Raw genomic sequence first — 21,027 nt, 5'->3', positions numbered from 1 at the left:
AGGCTTTTTACATCTCAACTTGATTCAGGAGATGCCTCCAGGTTGACAACTCAGACGGAACAGTGTACCTCTTGTCTGATTGTTTGGAGATATGGTGACTTCGAGGCCACAAGATGAGTCAAAAAAAAATGCCCATTCCAACAGTGAAGTTTCTAGTACCATAGCTTCATTTAGATCTTTCTTTTGGTTTATGCCAATTGGAAGCATATGATGTCAATGAAGAGATGTGTCCTTCAATGATTACCACTTCTCACAGGACCAAGAACAACAGTGGGAGTAAATGGACAAGATGAGATGTGGTCACTCTTTCTGCTCTGTGAACGTGAGAGGTGAATCCCAAAGTACTAACCCTTAGCCAACTCTCGCATTAATTACGTGCCCATCACCTCCTCTGTGTCTTCGATCAGTTGCTGGTGAGTGTTCATCTCATCTTATTGGTTCCACAAGTTGTGTTCATGGTGTCTTGGAGTACTCTAGTATTTGGTTGCAATGTATCCTTCATTTCTCTATCATATGTGTCTATATCGAGCATCATTCTCTCTCTATGTGGCATGGTCACGTGAATGCCAGTAAGCGACTCCCTCGGGAAAATTTACTGTTCCATCATTTGATTGATCAACATCTTCTTCATCGATAAAAGGCCTTCTGGCCCAGTGTCTTCTCCTTGGTACCCTACTCCTCCTCTCCTCTCCTCTCTTCTCTCTGTCTTCCCATGTCTCCATTCGACTTGAACCACGCTGCTGATATCCCTCTGTCGGAGGGAGATCAAGATCGAACCAGTCACCCTCTCTTCACAGTAGTAGCTGCAAACGAGACCTCTTCATTCTCATGTCCCATTTTCTTCAACGACCCTCATGATCATGGAGCGGATGGTGGACACGACTCCCTCCCAAAACAGTTACCGCAACAAGAGGTAACGCACTACTTGTGCATCGAATCGAGTTCATGTCATGGTGTAGCTTTCTTTGAGACACTGGTTACGGTGCAATAGCTTATGATCTTCGCATCTTCCGTCTGTGGTAGCCCAAGGATCACTCGTTGATGATCGGTGAGTTAAACTATCACTGGGTATGTACTACAGAAGAAGAGGATGAGATGGGGATCATGAAGAAGATGATGATGAGTTCTGAAGGTGGAAAACCAAGAGGAGACCAAATACAAGCTGAGCAAGTCAGAGTCTGCTCTAACTGTAGCACAACGAAGACTCCTCTGTGGAGAAGCGGCCCTCACGGCCCCAAGGTATACGACTGTTGATGATGTCTGATCCATGCATCGACGGTAGCCTTGCTTCATCCTCTACTTTGCTCTGCAGTCCCTCTGTAATGCTTGTGGAATACGACAGCGGAAGGCGAGACGGGCAATGGAAGCTGCTGCCATGAACAGTGGGGTGATCCCCTCCGATGCCACAAGCGGGACACACAGAGAGAAGAAGCAAGACATGCATGACAGTCGCGTCCCGTTTAAGAAGAGGAAGCTGCTCTTTCGTGGCACCAACTCAGCTGCACTCCACGAGGTGTTCCCACAGGATGAAAGAGACGCGGCTACATTGTTGATGGCTCTCTCTTGTGGCCTAATCCGGAGTTGAGCACTGCATTCTCTTGTGTTGTTCGAGTTCTCTTAGTTGGCCTAATCCGGAGTTGATTACTACTTAACACTGTCCATTAAGCATTTGCGCATTGTAAGATGTCTTTAATCCTTATGTTAGTGGTGAGTGGTGTTCTACATATAATCTAATGCTCGTTACGATGAGGGTATGGCCACTAAACTAAGTTAACCATGGAGCATGTATTATATTGCCTGTCGCAGGGAAACCCTAGAAGACAAACTATAATGTCCAAACCAAGTTGCAGTCCGTACTAAACAACATACTAACTTCACGGCCGATGTGCCTCACGCTTTGTTCCCGAGCGAGACGAAGAGCTGAGGATCCAAAACATTCTACTCACATGTCCGGAGCTGCAGCCGGTGCAAATGGATTAATCCATCAGAGATGAACATGTCGAAACAAATGGGCAAGTGTTTTGGGTGTTGGCAAACGAAAAAGATGATGCTTGATGGTGTTTGATGCAATGCATTGCCTACTCAGAAACGACGATCACAAAGAACAACACAAGCACGGAAGAGGAGAAATGGTTTTGGGTGGCCGATCTGGACATTGACAAGTTACTGAGTGGTGGGGTTTTCTTGGCTTTGGCTTCATCCATGTCTTCTCTGTGCTCTTAGCTGTTCATTTGATCATGTTTTTGTGGCAGATAGTGTCTGCAGGTAAAACTCTCATTTTTCTTGAGGAGAAGGCTGCCTAACTCTGATATCTGATCAAGTGGTAGCATATGATTCCTTCAGGAGTCTGTTTAGATTTGTCCTACTGCTGATACCAAAAATAGGGTAAGAAACAATAACAACAATAAAATCGTAAGTCACAACTATTACATACACTAAATTATATTTATATACAATATACTCATATAGCTGAGCATAAATCGATGGGGTCGATACCCGAAATAAAAATCACTAATTGAAACTCAATTTTGAATATTATTAGTCCAATTTCAATCATCAAATACTTTATTATAAGGCCTTTTTAGATTTGTCCTAAGACCAAAAATAGGGTCAGAAACCATAACAATAACAAAATCGTAAGTCACAACTATTACATACACTAAATTATATTTATATACAATATACTCATATAACTGAGCATAAACCAATGGGGTCCGATACCCGAAATCAAAACCACTAATTGAAACTCAATTTTGAATATTATTAGGCCAATTTCAATCTTCAAATAGTTTATTATTAGGCCTGTTTAGATTTGTCCATAGGATCAGAAACAATAACAATAACAAAATCGTAAGTCGCAACTATTACATACACTAAATTATATTTATATACAATATACTCATATAACTGAGCATAAATTGATGGGTTCCGATACCCGAAATCAAAACCACTAATTGAAACTCAATTTTGAATATTATTAGGCCGATTTCAATCATCAAATAGTTTATTATTAGGCAAAATATTAATGCATTGTAGAGAAAAAAACTCCAAACATAATTACCAGGTGGTGAGATCTCGGCAGGGGTACAAATTCGACAAGCAAACTTTGAAACAATATTACCAACATGGAAATAATTTGGACTATAATTCTCAGATACTCTGATAAATACCTTGATCTGGAACTCTGATACTCCACATGTGACAGCAACAATAAGTCATCCATATGATGCCAGTGTGGTGTCAAATTGAGATTATTAAAGACGGTTAAAAACTGTCCTAAAAAAATATTCAATAGAATATATAGTTCTTTAACTACTAGGTATAAAAATTATGGAGTCATTTTTTTTACTATTTACGACTGTTCTCATTTACTTCGAGTTATTAATTTGGATATTAGAGAGATCGATTCAGAAAATCTTCTTCGACCTCGATCTTCGTATATGTGACATCTCAAATAATCTTCTCGAGAGTTCAATATTTTCATCTGAAATGTACCTTAGATAATCATATGCACACGAGTCTGAACCACGTCGAGTTAACTTGAATGTCAAAAATATTTTTTCATAATATTAATATTAGAAAGAGTTAAATAAAAGAAAATATAATTGGAGAACAAAACTCTTTACGAAGACCATAAGGTAAAGAAAAGGAACTCCAAAGCAGCTTCATTTCCCAAGTGGAAACTGCATCATCACCGGTTACTACTACTATTATTATTATTATTATTATTATTATTATTATTGTGTTCCCACAAGGCATAACTCAAGTTACAAGGTTGCATCTGCAATGTAACTTAAATACATTACACAACCTCCACTAGTTGCAGCGAGCATAGAATAATGTATCCCACCTTGTCATGTCTATCCCACCATGCGAAGGAGTGGAATAGGCAGGGGTGCGTATCGGCTTATGTATTATCCCTTTCTACCACTTCTTGTAGCTTTCTTGGAAATGAGAGAAGCGCAATTCTATATTTTACGCCATGTCAGGCACATTCAACTCACTTAACAACATCAGTTACATTTAGAGGGACGGGGGATGCTGGTGTTGGTGTTGGCTACGATGGAGGAGGGTGGAGCGCATCATTTGTTGGTGTCTTCACATCGTGTCCTTAGAGTCGATGTAGTTTGGTCCGATCCCGATCATGCGATGGGTCCATGTGGATATTCAAGATACGGATGAAAGATAAGGTTGGGTCAGGGTTGACGTTTCCACGGTCGACTTGAGGTGGGACTTAGATTTTTACTTCGGCATTACCTTCCTGCATAGAAGGTCAACGTCGGGAGGGGAATTTTCGATTCGATCCCTCCGAAACTTAAGTCAGTATCAAGTGAGTCTAAGAGTATTTTGAATATCTAAGGTTCTATCCTCTGTGCTAGTCAGGGGGTTGATATTTATATATGTCACGTGACATCATTTTGTACGACCACACATCATCGCGGAGCCTTTTGCGTCCCTTTGAATTCATACCAAGCGAGTACACTATGCTGATCTCGAATTGTCACGTTGACTCAGAGATAACTACCGACTATCATCATGGGGATCTTAACGGAATCAATTTCAACTTCTATTACTCTCCTAAAGCTATTATCCATTTATTACTCTATTACTTTTGCATCTCGTTGAATTCGGTGTTAGCCAATACCACATTTATTTACTAGGATCCTAACAGTTGTACGTTGCTTACCAACATACTGTCATAGTAATTTTCTATTCACTTGGAATGTATTATGGTCGCTACAGATCCTTGAATATCCTTAGTTTTCTTTTTTTTTTACTATTTATACTTTTTTTTTGTTTGTTAATTTTGGCTTCTCTCTGATATGTTAACAGAGAATTTGATTATTTCACTAGCATGACACTCCAAAATCTCCTATTTGGAATTCATATATTTTAAGGGGATAAAACCTAGAAAATATTGAACATGACATATGGTCGAGGCACTACCACTAATCGTCTCGTGGCACATACATACATGATACAGTGCATTTGTGGAGTATTAGGAGAAAGTTCCAACTCCAACAGTAATTCAGAGAACAGGTATGAATCTATTATTTACTATCTCTCTATGAAAATTCATGTCATGTCATGATACGATTAAATTATCGAAACATTTTAGAGTGAAATCACCCACAACACAACTCACAATGCAAATAATCACAGACGTCAATTGGGCAAAGGAATACCTTAAGGATCTACCGTCGAAGGAGGAAGATAAAAAAATGGAGGACTTTTCGTGCTCGTCATAGATGGCACGAAGGCGAGAGAGAGAGAGAGAGAGAGAGAGAGAGAGAGAGAGAGAGATGACAGGTTGCTCAAAGGAGGAGGAGGCGAGAGTGAAAAGGTCACTGGTAATAGGACCACATGAAGGAGGACATGGCGACAACGACCACGCAAAGGGCAGACTTTTTGACTTGGAGAACATCGATCGCTCGTTGTCTGAGAGGAGCACATGCGTAAGGCCGCGAAGGTGTCCGACAGTAAGGCACTCACCATGGTTTCCTTCTTCGTCATCCTAAACATTAACACTCATGATGAGGAAATAGTTTAATCGATCTCTATCCAATAGTCCTCCTCCCAGACTTCAAAGCCTTGTTTGCTTAAGCCACGCGCCCCCATACAAATCACCTCGCAGTGCCTCCATTCTACTACACGTCTCTCTCTCTCTCTCTCTCTCTCTGCGAGCTGTCGCTACCTCGCCTCTTGATTAATCAGATGTCAAAAAGACTTGCCGTTGATTGAACTTTGAGAAATTTGGGTATACTAAACAATCCTTGAACTGCGAAAGGCAATCAACTTTTTTCAGAAAAAATAAGTGATTTCGAATGAAAATTAATGATGTTTCTATATATTTCAAAATAAACTATGATAAATCTTCAATTTTTACCTTAAGACTTTTCAAAATATATCAATTTAAATTTACGTTCGTTCATTATTAAAAAAACAAAAGATGACAAACGACTGGGAAACTAACGGAATAACTGCCCCATGAAGCCTTATAGGCGTGCCAAAAACGTCATATTTATTCTCATGATCTACGATGGATACAAGGTAGAAAGAAAAAAAGAAACATGAGGCGCACAGAGACAAAAGGATGCCTACTACTTCCATCAGTGCTGCTCTACCAAAGCATAATTTTCCTCAGCATAATTAACGACATAAATACATATCTGTCCAGTAGACAACTAAATAGAAGAAATAATCTAGACATAATGCAACAAAAGAAAAAACTTGTAAAGCACAAAACTTGATTCCCCCATAACGAATCCCAAAGGGTTTTTCCAGATAAAACTGACAGCAAGGTATAAGAACAGATCATTCCGAAAAACTCAATGCAAGACCAGGCCCCCCATGACTACACTCTGGAACATACCAAGGGTTTCCAAGATAAAAACTGACAGCAGCATATGAAAACCAGATCATTCCAAAACCTCCATGCAGAAATGCCACAACTACATCCAACAAAAATAATTCGTCCAATATTGAATGTGTTACTGTTGTTTGCACTCGGCTGGCCGGTCAGCTTGCTCCCCTCCGCTCTTCTGCATTTTCACAAATAATCATTTAGCTTTAGCGAAGAAGTGACCAGAGAAACTCAAATGAAGGCTACGATTGATATAAAAGAGGGGACAAATACCGCACCTTGTGCCCTGTAGCCGACTGTTTGCAGCAAAACAGAAAAAACAAAAAACAGAAATCAGCATCAGGTACTCCCACAGTACAAGGTTTCAAACAGTAAACAAATTCTAAAACATATTGGGCAGTCACCTTTTTCTTTGTCTTTGTTTGTTCTTCTTCATCCTCATCCTCGTCCTCATCATCGTCATCATCCTCGTCCTCTTCCTCTTCTTCATCATCATCCTCTTCTTCATCATCCTCCTCCTCTATTTCCAGTTCATCATCATCTTGAACAGCCTCCCCCGTGAACCACGAAACTGCATGAGGAATTATCTTGTCTTTGATTGTGGACCTGCAGATCAACAATTTTACTGGCTCAATATGCCACCAACCAGGAACTTGACAAGAGAATGTAGAATGACAATTTATAATAACTGGTCCAGGCCAAGCAACACAACAACTGCCTACTGCTCAAGATGTTCTTGAATAACACTGGTAACTTCTGCCTTCAAGAATTATGGACACACTCATCGAAGAGATTTATCTATTTTATTCACAGCGTGAAGAACCACTAAACAGCTAAACTAAACAGATAAGCCTTACCCAATATCGTAATCGACTTCCATCTGACTCTGTAATTGCTCAGCCTGTCAAAAGAATGACAATGAGGTTAGATGTGCTTTTACTTAATTAAAATTTTCTCCAACAATTTTTTTAAGGGATATAATCTTACAGTCTCTTCATCGATATCTGCATCATCATCAGGTACTTCTGGTGGATTAAAAAAGTTAAAAAAACTCTCACAATCTTCAGTTTTTGTTATAGGCTTAGCATTTTTTGAACCCTTCTTTGGCTTCTTTTTAAGTATCTTTTGAGTCAAGCACTTCCCTGGAAACCACTCGATCTCCGTCCTACAAAGAAAAGCCAACAATCTGAGAAAATCCAGTACTAAGTCAATGCTAATTAAAAGAAATTTTACCCGATAGCTTTCTCTAAGATTGGTTCATCTTCATCGATCATGTGATATGTTTTTGTCAGAACAGTGTTCTTAAAATAAGGGTTAGGATCGAAGAAAAATTCAAGTTTAAAACCCTTGGGATCATCAATTCTGCACCACTTTATATCCTTTAGATACTTCAGAGCTTCCTCATCACGCTCTTGAATCTGTACAAAACAAAAACTAATGTACCTGACAATGCTAAAAATAAGAGAAAAGAAAAAAGGGAACTATTTTAGACTCTGTTACCTCCTCAGCTAACACTTCATTTGTTTTCATAGCAGTGAGCCAAAATCCAGGCACACCTTTTTCTGAGGCGAGAAGAAACATAATAAGCATTCAAAAATAGTACACACTTACTGGAGGAAAAAAAAACATTAAAGCATCGAAGGTGTCTAAAAATACCTTCACTAGCTTTATCCTCAGAAGGGGTTTCTTCTGTGGGTTTGTCTTTAACACCTTCAACTTCGACTACACCATTTACAATCTCATACCTCTGTTCACTCCAAGTGGAAAGGATGTTATAAGAATAGTCATAATTTGAAACCTCAGTAAAAGAAGTAAAAGGCCAGACAAGAGTGAAAAAAACATAAGCATTAAGCTTCCCCATGGAAGCTTATATCCAGAGTTCACTGAAAAATCATCAGTTACTAATCATATACCTTCACATACAATGGCTCATAAAGCTTCTGGTATTTAGCTTCAAGTGCAGCCCTCTCCTCAAAAAATTTTGCCTCAAGTTCGTCATGTTGGCTCTAGAAAATAAAAAACATAGATGTTAATACAATTTCATATTTGTGAAAGTCTAAAAACAATCTATAAATGACAAGAAAAATCAGCATTCATGCATGTATGTATATCCATAATTTTGATGTTTGAAGGGAGCAACACTATATTAAGATAATTTTATATTGACACAAGAAGTACCATGATATGGTACTAATACTCCTAATTGGCAAGAAATCTGGAGAAGGTAGAATATATAGTCTGATCAGACATGTACAGAGGTGATGATCTTTACACCTATGGAAAATGAGGAATGGAGTCAACATGACTGCGATGGAAATAAGAAGCATACACGCGAAAAGGATTTCTGATATGATACATCATGCCCATTTCGATGTCACCTAAGACAGATAAGATTATGATTTGTAGGACTTATGGTCAGAAATATAATAGGTTTGTAGTCAGAAATCGATGAAATTAGTGAAAATAGACCAGATTTATCTGAAATTGCTGATTTTGATCAACCCTAGCTGATTTAACAAACCAAAAAAGAAGAATGAAAAGATGGGATGAGCCAGAGGGTAAGAAGAAGGGGGACACTGAGATGGAGTGAAGACAAAAAAAAGAATGACATAGTGTATGTGGTTGTACAATTATTGTACTCAATATCTGTTACAACCAAGGAATTGCTTGTCCCTCCTTATTCATGTAATGTATGCAAAGCAAAAAAAGAACAGAAATATACCCTTAACCTCTTGAAGGAAAAAGATGATTTCTCAAAGAAGAAATGTGTCTCAATATACAACTCCGTGAAGAAATCTTTTTGTTTGTGCATTATCTCACACTTCATAACAAATAGATATAGAAGGCCGATCAAGATAAATTACTAAATAACACAGTTATATTTATGAAAATCGTTCCTCTATGGAGAGATAAATGCTGACTAACTTCTCACAACTGACAACAATTTGTAGAACAGGTTAGCAGATTGAACAACTTGAAATAACAAATAGAAAAATCATCCACAAGTAAACATGGTGGTTAAAAACTTAAAATCCATTAAAAATTTATATACTACAAAATTAGACTATAGGGCCTTAAATAGAATGAGAATCTTCCCTCTCAATGACTAGCATTGGCGTACTAAAATGATCCGAACCAGCAAACACAGAGCAGAGCAGATCAGATTCGCACGATCGATCGTGTCCGCCTTCTTAAACATGTTATAGTTTAATTGAGTGAATTCAAATCTTCAACATACAACTGACAGTCAAATATCTACTCGAAATTAGAATACCGAAGATACAGGGAATCGTAACTCAACAAGCGCCAACCAAGTGCCCAAATAAGATTCCGCCAACAGAATAACGTAAAACACAAGAAAGTATCATAGCACACCAAGATCCACAAAGCGACTATGAGAACTCGAGTGTCGAATAACAAGACAAACCTGGATCTCCCTCAACACGTCAACGCGCTTCCTGACCGCCGGTCTGAGCGTTTCCAAGACATCCGTATGCTTCCCCGCAAGACTCTGGAGCTTGTTCTGCGGCCCAAGAGAGCACCCATGAGAACACGTCAAACAAAAATCTTATCTACTATAAGGAAGGCCCATGATCGCACCTTCAGAGCATTGACGAGACCGGCTCTATCCTCCTCGCTAAGAGCTACACATCGATCAGGATCCGGCGTAAGAATCATACAGAAATACGAGACAACGCAGAGAGAGAGAGAGAGAGAGAGAGAGAGAGAGAGAGAGAGAGATCGAACAGAAGAAAGAGGGTTTCAGGGGAGGGGACGACCGGCACCGAGATCGGCAAGATTGACGCTATCCTGTTGCTTGTCCTTGCTCATCCTCGCTCTCCTCTGCCGCCGCCGCTTCTCCTTCTTCCTCTTCTTTCCCAAGATGAGAAGGCAAGGGAAAACCCTAGTTTGGGGGTTATGGGGGTAAATAGAATTAGAGGGATGAGTCGAAGCGATGCGGCAGATATTTATAGGCTTAATGATAAAATTTAATCAATTGAGCGAATACGTCACCGAAGAATCAAATTTACCCGACCCACCTTCAAGTTCCATTTGATTAGATCTCGTCGGGGTCCAAGAGAATTCCAATCACGAACGGGTGCATTTGTAGGTGACAATCGATAAGTACCGAGAAAATTCATTGATTAAAATAAATAAGCCAGCGATTCGTCGACGCGCTGCTTTCGATACCCACTGTCTCGTCAACGTGTTATTATTGGATTGCCAACGGAGAGGGGCCCAGTTGTTCGCCCTGAGATCCAATCACTAAATAGGTAGGTTGATGAGTAACGTAATTTTTGGGTTTGACGGTCTCGCGCCTGATGAAGGGAAGCTTGTCTGAAATGAGCGGCGCGGTCGGTCGGAATCCGCCCTCTTATTTTCCTCGAATTATTATTTTTGATAGTTTTAATTGGTGGATGCAGCCTGGCTTTAAGCAAGGCTGGCAGGCTTCCTTTTCCAGCCCACCTTTAATCCTTTTCTTTTTTTTTGTCATTAATTAATGAATATTTAAAAATAAATAATTTTAATTCAGACACTTCTTATCGAAACTCAAAATTAAAATTTTAAATTTAATTCAGTCGTTTCCTATCCAAACAAATAAATTTTTTGATTTTTTTATAAAAATAAAAAGGTTTATTTGGTTTCAAGGTTTTATTTTTAGATATAGTAATTGAATTAGTATAGGGTATGTTAGACAAAAAAAAAAATTTAAATAAGAGATACTAAAATCAAATTTTACTATAAATTCACTTAATGTGTGATTTTCACAAAACAATCGGATAACCGGATGAAGAAGGATCTAATGAATTGATAAGTGGGGTTGATGTTTGAATGTAAATGAGAATTATAATATGAGTTGGCTCGTACATTTGGAGGACTCGATCAATAAAGTTATTATAAGTTAATCTAGATAAAAGAGAGACAAGTAATTTATAAAAAAATAAATTTTATAAAATTAATGAGAAATAAAAATTCTTTTGATTGATGATCAAAATATTTAAAAGCACTTTAATTAGTAGAATATCTAAAAAAAGACATATAGTTTTGATCGAGCTTCTAGTTTATTATGGATATAAAGTTTTAACTATAAATAACTTAGACACTTAAAAATACATAATTTACTATTGTTAGAAATGAATCTAAATAATTTTGAAATGGTAAAACCATGTCAAAATAAGTTTATATGATATATATATATATATATATATATATATATATATATATATATATATGAGACCATAATCAAAGAAGTAATAATGCTTGAGTAAAGAGTATAAGATCAATTTGGACGATGTGCTGATAACGAAGGTCGTATTATGTTTAACGGTCCTATTATGTTTATGAATATATGGAGTAAGAAAATGAGAGATTTCATTGGACAATGGCTGTGAAATTCTTCATCACTATCTAAATAAAATGAAATAATAGATCATTGAAAAAAACTTTTCAATAATAAGCTTGAACTTTAAAAAAATCATAAGTATTTTATATATTTTCTTCATGAGAAATAACAATATATACTTTGTGAAATGATAAAAAATAAGATGATAGTTAAATCTATTATAAAATTATATTAGTGAAGGACTTCAAATATCAGAATATATAAATTTAAGAGGTGAATTACTTGTGAGTGAGGATGTAGAAAATTAAAACTTATGCATTTTATTATATTTACATAAATTATATCAACAAGGATGACAAGATAATAATGATGAAGGTAAATTATAAAAATAAATAATATAATTTAGAACCTTAAAAAGATAGATGTCCCGAATCATTATGTCAAAATGGAGCTGGGAGGCTAAAGCAAACATGAATTTGGTTTGAGATGCAATAGTTGACAACTTATAAATTCAATCTCTATTTAGATGTATCCTTGTGATGAAATTTTTTATAATAAACAAAGAGTGTAAGAATTTAATAAAATATTTTAAAATAATATAATTTAAAAATAAAGCTTAGGTTTTTCTAGCACTAAGAACATCATAAAATAAAGATTTTGAGAAAGAGAGAAGATTTATAGAACCAATATGAGTTACTTTAACACATTTATAATTTCTAATTATGATATCATCTAAACCATCATAATCCAAATAAATAGATAAATTATTTAAGTCATACATGACATGATAAGAAGCATCAAAATCAATAAGTCAATTTGATAAATATTGAAAGGATTAAGCAACAAAGAGAGCACGTGATGATAGTAATGAAAATCATGTGGTATAGCAAGATATATAGAATAAGGTGTGTATGGAGGTTAAAACATTATGGAATAACAATTTATAAGTGATGATATTTCTTAACAACATGATCTTGCATGTCACATATTTGATAAATGACTTTGTTGTTAAATTATTGTCTAGATTTATTGACACTTTTATCATGGTATTGTTGCATGTTGCCTTCGGAATGATTCTTTGCACGATTATCTTACTAATTGTGTATCTTTCGTTTATTGTTAAAATTAGTATTATTAGCAAAATTGGTGGTTAATAGAAGCAACTTCAAAATATAGTAACTCTCGAATAAGATATGTTTCATAGTCTGAAAATTTATCATAAAATTATAAGACAATCGCAAGCATGAATCGTAATCGAGATCTACTTGTAATCCGAACAATGATCATTTAATACATGAAAAATAATCTCTTTATAATCAAAAAAGTGCATTAGCCACAATGAATGCATCTACTTAAGTTTTGTTGGCCTACGTATAGTTAGAAATAGAGTGTGTACCATTAGAAAGCTTGAAGAGAGTTTCTCAAAGTTATATAAAATAACCAAGAGATTGTTTAGCATATATTGTTACAAGATCGGATCTACCTAATGAGAGTATTTTATGGAGGCTATGTAGAGAATGATATAAGGAGAGAGAGAGAGAGAGAATGATAGTATTCTAAGTGGATGATCTTGACGGACCTAAAAGGCGTGCTTAGGATTCACCTTCAACATTATAATCTCTAATCATTTGTGAAGGGTAAGTGATGGTGTCATCTATATAATCCATAAGATTATAACAAATTAAAATGTAATAAAAATTAAGTATTCCACCATTCATCAGTCATATCTACTGGATGTTGAGGATCAATATCATCAACATCATCTCCTCTAATATATCCCGCATATCTCTCAGAATGATGTGATACTTTGTCAGACCAATATAAAGTCAGAACTTGTGTGTTATGTACTTGAACAGACTCGGGTTGTAGAGTGATGCTTGAGCTAGGTTCTCCGACCATGGTCAACTCTATCGTGCTCCTACTGTCTTCGCCAAGAATGTGTTCATTCTCAATGAACACTGCTCTCTTGGCTACAAAGACCTTTTGATCATCGGGATGATAGAAATAATACTCACAAGTTTCCTTGGGGTATCTCACGAACTTGCACCGCTCCATCCTCGATTCCAACTTATCGGGGTTGTGTTTTTTAATGTGGGCAAGACAGCCTCAAATCTTAACAATATTAAAATTGAACTTCTTCCATTTTCATATCTCATATGGTGTAAACATTACTGACTTAGTTTGCGGACATGTAGGAGAAGAATATAACATCTATGACTAGCAAGCTCAACCGCTCCTTTCGTTTGCTCTCCGACTTTGTGATGTCATGCTTTGCGAGAGAGGTGTTTTACAAGGAATAGTGATACTCATCGGGATCGGAGTGAGTGTCATTCGCGGTAGAGGGCAGTGTTGTGGTGGGTGACATTATGGCATGCACCATAAAGCTAGTGAGCTAGATCTACTGGATGTCACTCGCTAGCTCTAGGGCACATGCCACTATATCACCCACCACGATGTTGCTCGACACCGTGAAGGGCACCCACTTCAATTATGATGAGTACAACCATACCTTGTAAGCTACTTCTCTCACGAAGAGGTAGAGGTAGGAGAGGCCGAAGGTTGAGGTAAGGGGGAGCTAAGCCACCACGTCATAGGTGCGACGTGTGAGTGCGCAAGAGAGGACGAAGTGGAAAGCGATAGGGACAAAAATGCCTAAGAGGAGGAAGAGGGACCAGGAGACCACTACATGCCTAGCATCGGACTAGTTGATGCACATCTACTTGAGGCAAGATCGAAAGCTTCTAAGCTCATTGTCAGAATGGGAGAGGTTGTGTGCATGTAATGCCGTGCTAGGTAGCAACGACTTGGTGTTGCTATTGGGGTTGCCCCTTATTACTGTCCACACACCCCAAATAGGGGTTGTAGTATGAGGAGGAGAGGGAGAGAGGAGGAGGTAGTAAAAAAGAACCTCTAGTATATGGGTCTTTGTTTCCATCCTATTCATAAAGACTCACTATTAACTTAACCCTAATAGATCCTGTCATATTAGGTACTGGATCTTTATCCAACTATCCAAGCCTCTTAAATTAGTGAGTCTCTACCCAACAATATCTTATTAGCTTTTATTAAATCTCATATATAAGATCCAATAATTCGTGGGCTTATTATATATCTAATAAGATAAGGGCTCCAACGGATATATTATATCCGAACATTTACTCATCGCAATACCTACCATATGTATATAACCCTCTAGGCCCAATATCGAGCTAGTCGTGAGTCATACATATCAAAACTCCTTATGGTTCAGCGAATTATTATCTCCATAATAATTTACTCGCCTCATCGATTGCAGATGTACTAGGTCACTATACCATAGTCCCTAGACAATACAAGGGAATCCAATCCTTTGGATATATATGTCCTCAGGTACCGTGTATTTCTAGTCCTTCATCTATATAATACCCCAAATGTCATATATCGGGCATGGTACTATCACTCATATACATTTTGTTCTCGAGTCTCGTTCTAATCGGATTCTCTTAGAGAACTCTTTCTCTCTCAAACCGAATGACCCTAGCTAGGGATTTTCCTGAGTAAGAACACCTGAGATATTCTTCTCATAACACCGAGAGTGAATTATCTTCTATCAATACTCAATAGCCCTCGTAAGGTTGGCTACCACTCCCAATGATCGGTTGTGCTAGATATGAAACATCTAGACCTATAAGTCCAGTATCAAAGAGTGGAGTACTCATACAGGACATTCTTGGTGTCTCAAGCCCAAGAACCATGTATACCATTGAGACGACAAAATCGTTATCTAACAATAAGGCACCATCAACCATCCAATATCCCGTAAGCGGATCAATCGGTGAACTTATTCTCCAATGAGCACCTGCACTATACCCCTAGTGTCCCCACATGAGCAGCTATGAGACCAACTGCATCCGTCATATAGATGGATATACGACACACCAATCTGTCCGGTTATCTCGATGTCCCTTTCGAGTAATCTATACCCGAGATTATTTAGGATATATGTTTAAAGGTGAATCTGTCTCATTATTGTGATCTCATCATGATCCGATTCATATTGCACAAATCCATGAACATCACAATATAAAGTGATAAAATATCAAATAATAATAATAAGCAAAAAGACTGTGTGTTAAGTCACATGTGTCATCACTCATGTGATTGACTTGTATAGAACCTATGACTAGTAATACACCTAAGAGGATGAAGAGGGACTAGGAGATCACTATGTGCCTAGCATCGGACTAGTCGATGCACATCCACCTGAGGTATGACCAGAAGCTTCTGAGCTCATCGTCAACGTGGGAGAGGTTACATTCATACAATGACTTGTTAAGCAGTAGGGTGCTGCTACTAGTGGTCACTTCTACAATGATACCTCCTCCCACCATTAATGGAGGTCTCAGTTTTTTAAAAAACTTAAATTACATGTCTCATTATATTAATGGTTTATTATGAGTCAACTTGTTATGTAAGCAAACTCTAATGTCCGTTAACTCATACTTGATTAGAGAGGTTTATTTATTATATTTTTAAATATATATATGTTATTTTAGATACGAGTAAACTATAGAGGCTTAAGAGGTTAATTGCCAAAACCACAAGAGTTAAAATGAACCTTAACTCTTTTTTAAACTTAAATTATATATTATTATATTAATAATTTATTGTGAGTCAGCATACCACGTAAGCAGACTCTTATATATATGTTAACTCAGACTTAACAGGAGGGCTTATATTTTTAAAAATATACAAGTTATTTTAAATATAAGTAAATTATAAGGACTTAACATGTGCATAACCAAAACCGCTAAAAAACCCTTAACTATATCACAAGTTTCGAAAAAAGAAAATTATTATAAGGGATAAAGAATACGAACACACTTCTCATAAATACTAACATATATATATATAAGTCCTATGTCATATGTTATATATCATACAAACTATCATACAAAGAATACGAATGTCAACTATATTAGGAATCTCGATACAGTATCACTAACCGGTGGTGCATGTACAAGAAAGTTTTAGTTAACATGGAAGTATCCGATACTTAAGCCAACTTATGGAACATGTCAAGGAAGCCAAAAATAATACTTGAAGAATTAAGGTCTTTAATATTGATTATTATTATTATTGTCCTCATCATCATCTTAATTAGTATTTATTATTGTTATAGAAGAATTTAGCTGGTTTAATCTTAATTATGTAGGAACCATAAAACCTCGATCCTTTCTCTGCAATCTCTATCACTTAATTGGATGGAAGTTATTTCCGGTTTATGTCCACAGCTAATACATGTCAACTAAAAGTATCAAAGCTAAATAGTATGTGAAACCATGCATAGTAAAAATTGACCATGATTTGCACATTAAGAAGGAGAACAATATGAGATAATAGACAATAGCACCTATTACTGTCACGACAGAAGGAGAAAATCCACTGACGTATTAGCAAATCTTGTCGCTGTTTCTCCAAGATCTTCATGAATCTTTTGTTGAAAAGAAACCGTGATGTACTCAATTTTACGTGTGATATCATTAATCCATGCATCAAAAAAACCATCCAATTATTGAAGTAGATCTCGTGTTGGATTCACTATGTTGACCATTGTTTCACTCCATCGACGCCAACCAATACTTCGTTTTACTCGACCAACTGCAATATTATAAGCTGTGTTTCATTGTTCACTGACACGATGATTCTTCTTATATATAGCTAGTTTTCTTATCATACATACGAGATAGCTGTTTACATGATGAAACCTGTGCTACGTAGCTTGCCACCGCATGCATGCACGCGAGCAGTGAGTTACTGCACGACACAATCTACAACGGGGTGGTAAATATACGTTGACCTGGCGACAGCAGTGCTTTTGGGTCATATTGCCTCTTCAATTGAACGAACACATGCCACTTACGGTCGAAGTGCTTCCTCCAATCCGTCTCTGTGACGTACTGAGGCAAATACTGCTTGAACTCGATCCCTTCCTGATGGCAGAAGCTTAGTATTTCATGGTGTTGCTTGTCAAGGTACTCCCAGTTTTCCCTCGTCGCAGATGGCAGCAGGCCTATCGTGTAGAAAACCTCTTCTTCGTCCGGGATCGCCGCCGACATCTTATCGTCCCACCTGCAGCACAGTCATGCACGCATGAAAGATGTCATCCTTCGTCTTTTTGGCCAAGGTAGAAGAGAGTTCCACGTACTTGTTCTTGTTAAAAGGATAGATCAACACTAGTCCCACGGGATTGTTATTCTTAAGGATTCCCTTGAAGACCGCACTTTCGAAGTCTCGTATTCTGGATTTGGGAAGGAACAAGTTGAACCATGGATGGAGAACGTCCTCATGCTCCGTGGAGCTTTGTTTTGTGTCCTCTTCGTGAACTCTGTCGAGGAAGCCGATGTAGGAAACGTCCTTCGTGAAGGCGAAGCCAGGCACAAAGCTCAGCTGTTTGAGCAGCGATTCAACCTCCTGACAGCAAATCGACACTGTGTTGATACTAGAAACAAGACAAGCACAAGCATGAGACTGCTTGCGTGCGTGCATGCATCAAGGAATCATTCAGTCTTTATCACTCTGTATGAGAGAAGAATTATGGCGATCTTAGTATCTGAACAGTGACTCCTGGAAGGACATACGACGGCAACAAAGCCAACAAGATATCCTTCCAAAAGTTATGTACTAAAATTTCGTGTAATAATCAGTTTATAACATCTGACAGAGATTAGATTCCATGATATATGTATATGCTTCTAGGTGTTTACCTGATAAACCATGGATGCAGTGGCTTGCTCATAGTAAACAGCTCCTTCCAAGAGGTAAATGGCACCGAACTCATCCGCGAGCAATTTAATCTTCTCCGAGTCTTCTTCTGAGATGAAAGAAGAACTGCTAACATCCTTCCCCTTCAGTAGTCGTCCCTCGACATAGTCGAATCCCTTCTCCAACTTTGAGATCAACATCTCTTGGTCCATCGTGAACATGTCGAAGTTGGTGTAGACGAGGTGCAGCCATCGGACCCGCTGTGGTGCGGGCTCTAAGGAGATCCGAGCTCTGGTGATGATGCCGAACTGGCCGAGTCCTCCTAAGACCCCATAGAATAGGTCCGAGTTCTCTTCATGAGAGCACGTTATCATGTCACCTTTCCCTGTTAGAGAACCATACGCTCAGTAGAACTGTTACAGTAATTAAGCTTGTATATGCTTAGGATGTTCCGGAAAGATGGACGTGGTACCGGTGATGACATTCAATTCGTAGACGTTGGAGATCTGCGGGCCGTGGCGGAAGGCCTGGCCACTTATGCCGGCGTTCGAGAGCGTGCCGCCGACCGTGAGGTGAAGGTAATCAGTCCACGAGCGGGGAGTAAGACCGTGCTTGAGGGTTTCATGCAGGACGTCGATCCAGAGTTGCTCGCCCCCGGCGTCGACGTACCAGCGCGCGGGCGCGTCATCCGATGACACATTAATCCGGTCGGCGCGGCCACGGCCTAAGGATGCCATGTCGACCACCACGCCGCCGGGGGCGAAGGCCTGGCCTCGTACGGAGTGGCCGCGGCCTCGGGCGGCGATGGTGAAGTACCGGGGGGAGGTGTAGGCGAACCGGACGAGAGCCGCGATGTCATCGGGGGACGAAGGACAGTATACGGCAGCCGGGGCCGCTTGACTGAGCTGGCCATAGTCGATGGAGAATTGTGTGGTGGTGTTGGGATCTAAATGGATCTTATTGACGATATCAAGGTCGAGGAGGCCAAGTGGAAGGGTGTCCGGCAAATCCACAGAAACAAGGCTTATGGCACGATAGATAGTTAAGAGGAAGACTGTAGTAATGTGACTAAATCTTCGCAAAGCCATTTGCTCAGCGACTTGAGTGGTGGAGGTGAAGTGATTAGGCCTGCGATACCCCAGGCTTATTTATAACAAGAGAAGAAGGGAAGGAAGGGGGAGAGCGGTGTATGTGGACAAGTAATATCTCAGATCCTGCACGAAAATTCTTGATTTCACGTGCCGATTTGGTCAACAAAATCTAAGATAAAGATCGTCATCCCAGTGAAATGGCCCAGCCGAAAGATTTGCTTGTCTTCATGCATGGGGAATGCGTACGTATGGGATTTCCACATGAGAGGATAATTTGCATACATCAGTCTCAAATTGAATAGCTGGGTAGATTCATCGGAATGAACTCTTTACAGTTTGTCTGGGCTTGTCCTGCAATCTCCAACGAGACCATGAAAAGCATGCCACCTTTCCTCCCTGCTCTTGTTCTATCTCATAACAATGAACATGGCGTGTCCGTGTTGACTACGTGCCCCTGGACCATCACAAACAACAAAAAACTAGACTGAGCTGTTAGTACAGCATCTGTACAGGTAAAAATAAACGTATACGTATGGAGACATGGCAAGTGGACGTACCGATAGCATAGTTTTGATTTGCATGCATGATGGTGAGGGCGAAACGTACGTGGAATCGCTGACACCAATCTGGAATGGGAAATGACGCAAGCTGTCTTCTTGTGGAACATCATAGGAGCAATATGAATGAGACAACTGGGGGACAACTTAGATATACCAAAGATCCTTTGAGAAGGGGATTGGAGCCCACACCAACCCTCCCATACCACCATGCACATCACGACGCAGCCGGAAACATAACAGGACTCTTCACCTATGATGTAATTTGATCTCGTTCGCGCATGTATTCCAATCTCGATCCATTCTGCCGTTAAAAGCTGGCCAAATCTGACTTCACATTATCAGATCGAGCAGATGCACGGTGGGCCCGGTTTGAAATTATCGTCCGCCTCGTGTTACGCACGGCATCACGTCATATACCAAGGACACGAAACAGTTTACTATCTATGCGACGTGTCGACCGATGTTTGGAGGAGTAATATGTGGGGCCTGCCGCCCAGCGGGATTAATCTCAACCATCAGATTGACTAATTTTTGTAGACAGATGGCAAGCTGCGTCCCGTCCGAGACGTGCTTCACATGACGTGGAACCCGAGATGGTGGGGGCGGCTAGCTGACTAGTGATCCTCGTGTCTCTAAGTCGTGCTTTGCGTCACAGCGGACCGCCGTAACTTTCACGCAGGACGTGGAGGGCCCCAACGCCACTGGCTTCGCCAACGGGGAACACACCGGTGGTCCCCTGGTGGGTCGCTTATCACGTCAGCGGAGTCCTGTCTGGACTTCATCATACCAAATCCAATATAGATAATGAGATTCTTTAATCCTTAAAATTAATTTCTAATCCATCTCTATCTCATCATATATGAATCTTTTTCCAACATATACTCTCAACTTTGATGATAATTTTTATCACTAAAAGTTAAATTT

The 21,027-nt window shown here is 39.0% G+C and overlaps 3 protein-coding genes across 7 annotated transcripts; 1 reads left to right on the top strand and 2 right to left on the bottom strand.

Moving 5' to 3' along the window:
- Positions 1–655: 655 nt before the first annotated feature.
- On the top strand, positions 656–1,940 carry LOC135582688 (putative GATA transcription factor 22). 2 transcript variants are annotated; one of them, XR_010488272.1, is made up of 4 exons: positions 656–913; positions 1,024–1,239; positions 1,313–1,707; positions 1,807–1,940. XR_010488272.1 is itself a non-coding variant. In XM_065115271.1 (3 exons), the coding sequence occupies exons 1-3, from the start codon at positions 713–715 to the stop codon at positions 1,583–1,585; spliced, it is 690 nt and encodes a 229-aa protein (XP_064971343.1). In that variant the 5' UTR covers positions 656–712; the 3' UTR covers positions 1,586–1,749. The 2 variants fall into 2 exon arrangements, 1 of the variants encoding a protein (XP_064971343.1); XM_065115271.1 differs by lacking the exon at positions 1,807–1,940 and having other exon boundaries at positions 1,313–1,749.
- A 4,174-nt stretch (positions 1,941–6,114) lies between these two features.
- On the bottom strand, positions 6,115–10,300 carry LOC135616896 (nucleosome assembly protein 1;2-like). 3 transcript variants are annotated; one of them, XM_065116629.1, is made up of 12 exons: positions 10,144–10,300; positions 9,965–10,008; positions 9,792–9,887; positions 8,278–8,370; positions 8,021–8,111; positions 7,865–7,926; positions 7,598–7,782; positions 7,352–7,529; positions 7,222–7,265; positions 6,769–6,970; positions 6,643–6,660; positions 6,115–6,542 (listed from the first exon to the last, which is right to left on the bottom strand). In XM_065116629.1, the coding sequence occupies exons 1-12, from the start codon at positions 10,193–10,195 to the stop codon at positions 6,492–6,494; spliced, it is 1,116 nt and encodes a 371-aa protein (XP_064972701.1). In that variant the 5' UTR covers positions 10,196–10,300; the 3' UTR covers positions 6,115–6,491. The 3 variants fall into 3 exon arrangements, with proteins under 3 accessions (XP_064972701.1, XP_064972702.1, XP_064972703.1); XM_065116630.1 differs by having other exon boundaries at positions 10,150–10,284; XM_065116631.1 differs by lacking the exon at positions 6,643–6,660 and having other exon boundaries at positions 6,293–6,542.
- A 7,027-nt stretch (positions 10,301–17,327) lies between these two features.
- On the bottom strand, positions 17,328–19,566 carry LOC103991774 (cytokinin dehydrogenase 7-like). 2 transcript variants are annotated; one of them, XM_009411321.3, is made up of 4 exons: positions 18,925–19,566; positions 18,455–18,837; positions 17,896–18,161; positions 17,328–17,819 (listed from the first exon to the last, which is right to left on the bottom strand). In XM_009411321.3, exons 1-4 carry the CDS (start codon positions 19,538–19,540, stop codon positions 17,519–17,521), a joined length of 1,566 nt encoding a protein of 521 aa, XP_009409596.2. In that variant the 5' UTR covers positions 19,541–19,566; the 3' UTR covers positions 17,328–17,518. The 2 variants fall into 2 exon arrangements, with proteins under 2 accessions (XP_009409596.2, XP_064972700.1); XM_065116628.1 differs by having other exon boundaries at positions 17,896–18,158.
- Between the last annotated feature and the right edge of the window lie 1,461 nt (positions 19,567–21,027).

This window comes from Musa acuminata, chromosome BXJ2-7, assembly GCF_036884655.1.
Source record: "Musa acuminata AAA Group cultivar baxijiao chromosome BXJ2-7, Cavendish_Baxijiao_AAA, whole genome shotgun sequence".
Taxonomy (NCBI): domain Eukaryota; kingdom Viridiplantae; phylum Streptophyta; class Magnoliopsida; order Zingiberales; family Musaceae; genus Musa; species Musa acuminata.
Note: the sequence above shows the minus strand (reverse complement) of the source record. Positions and strands in the feature narration are given on the sequence as shown.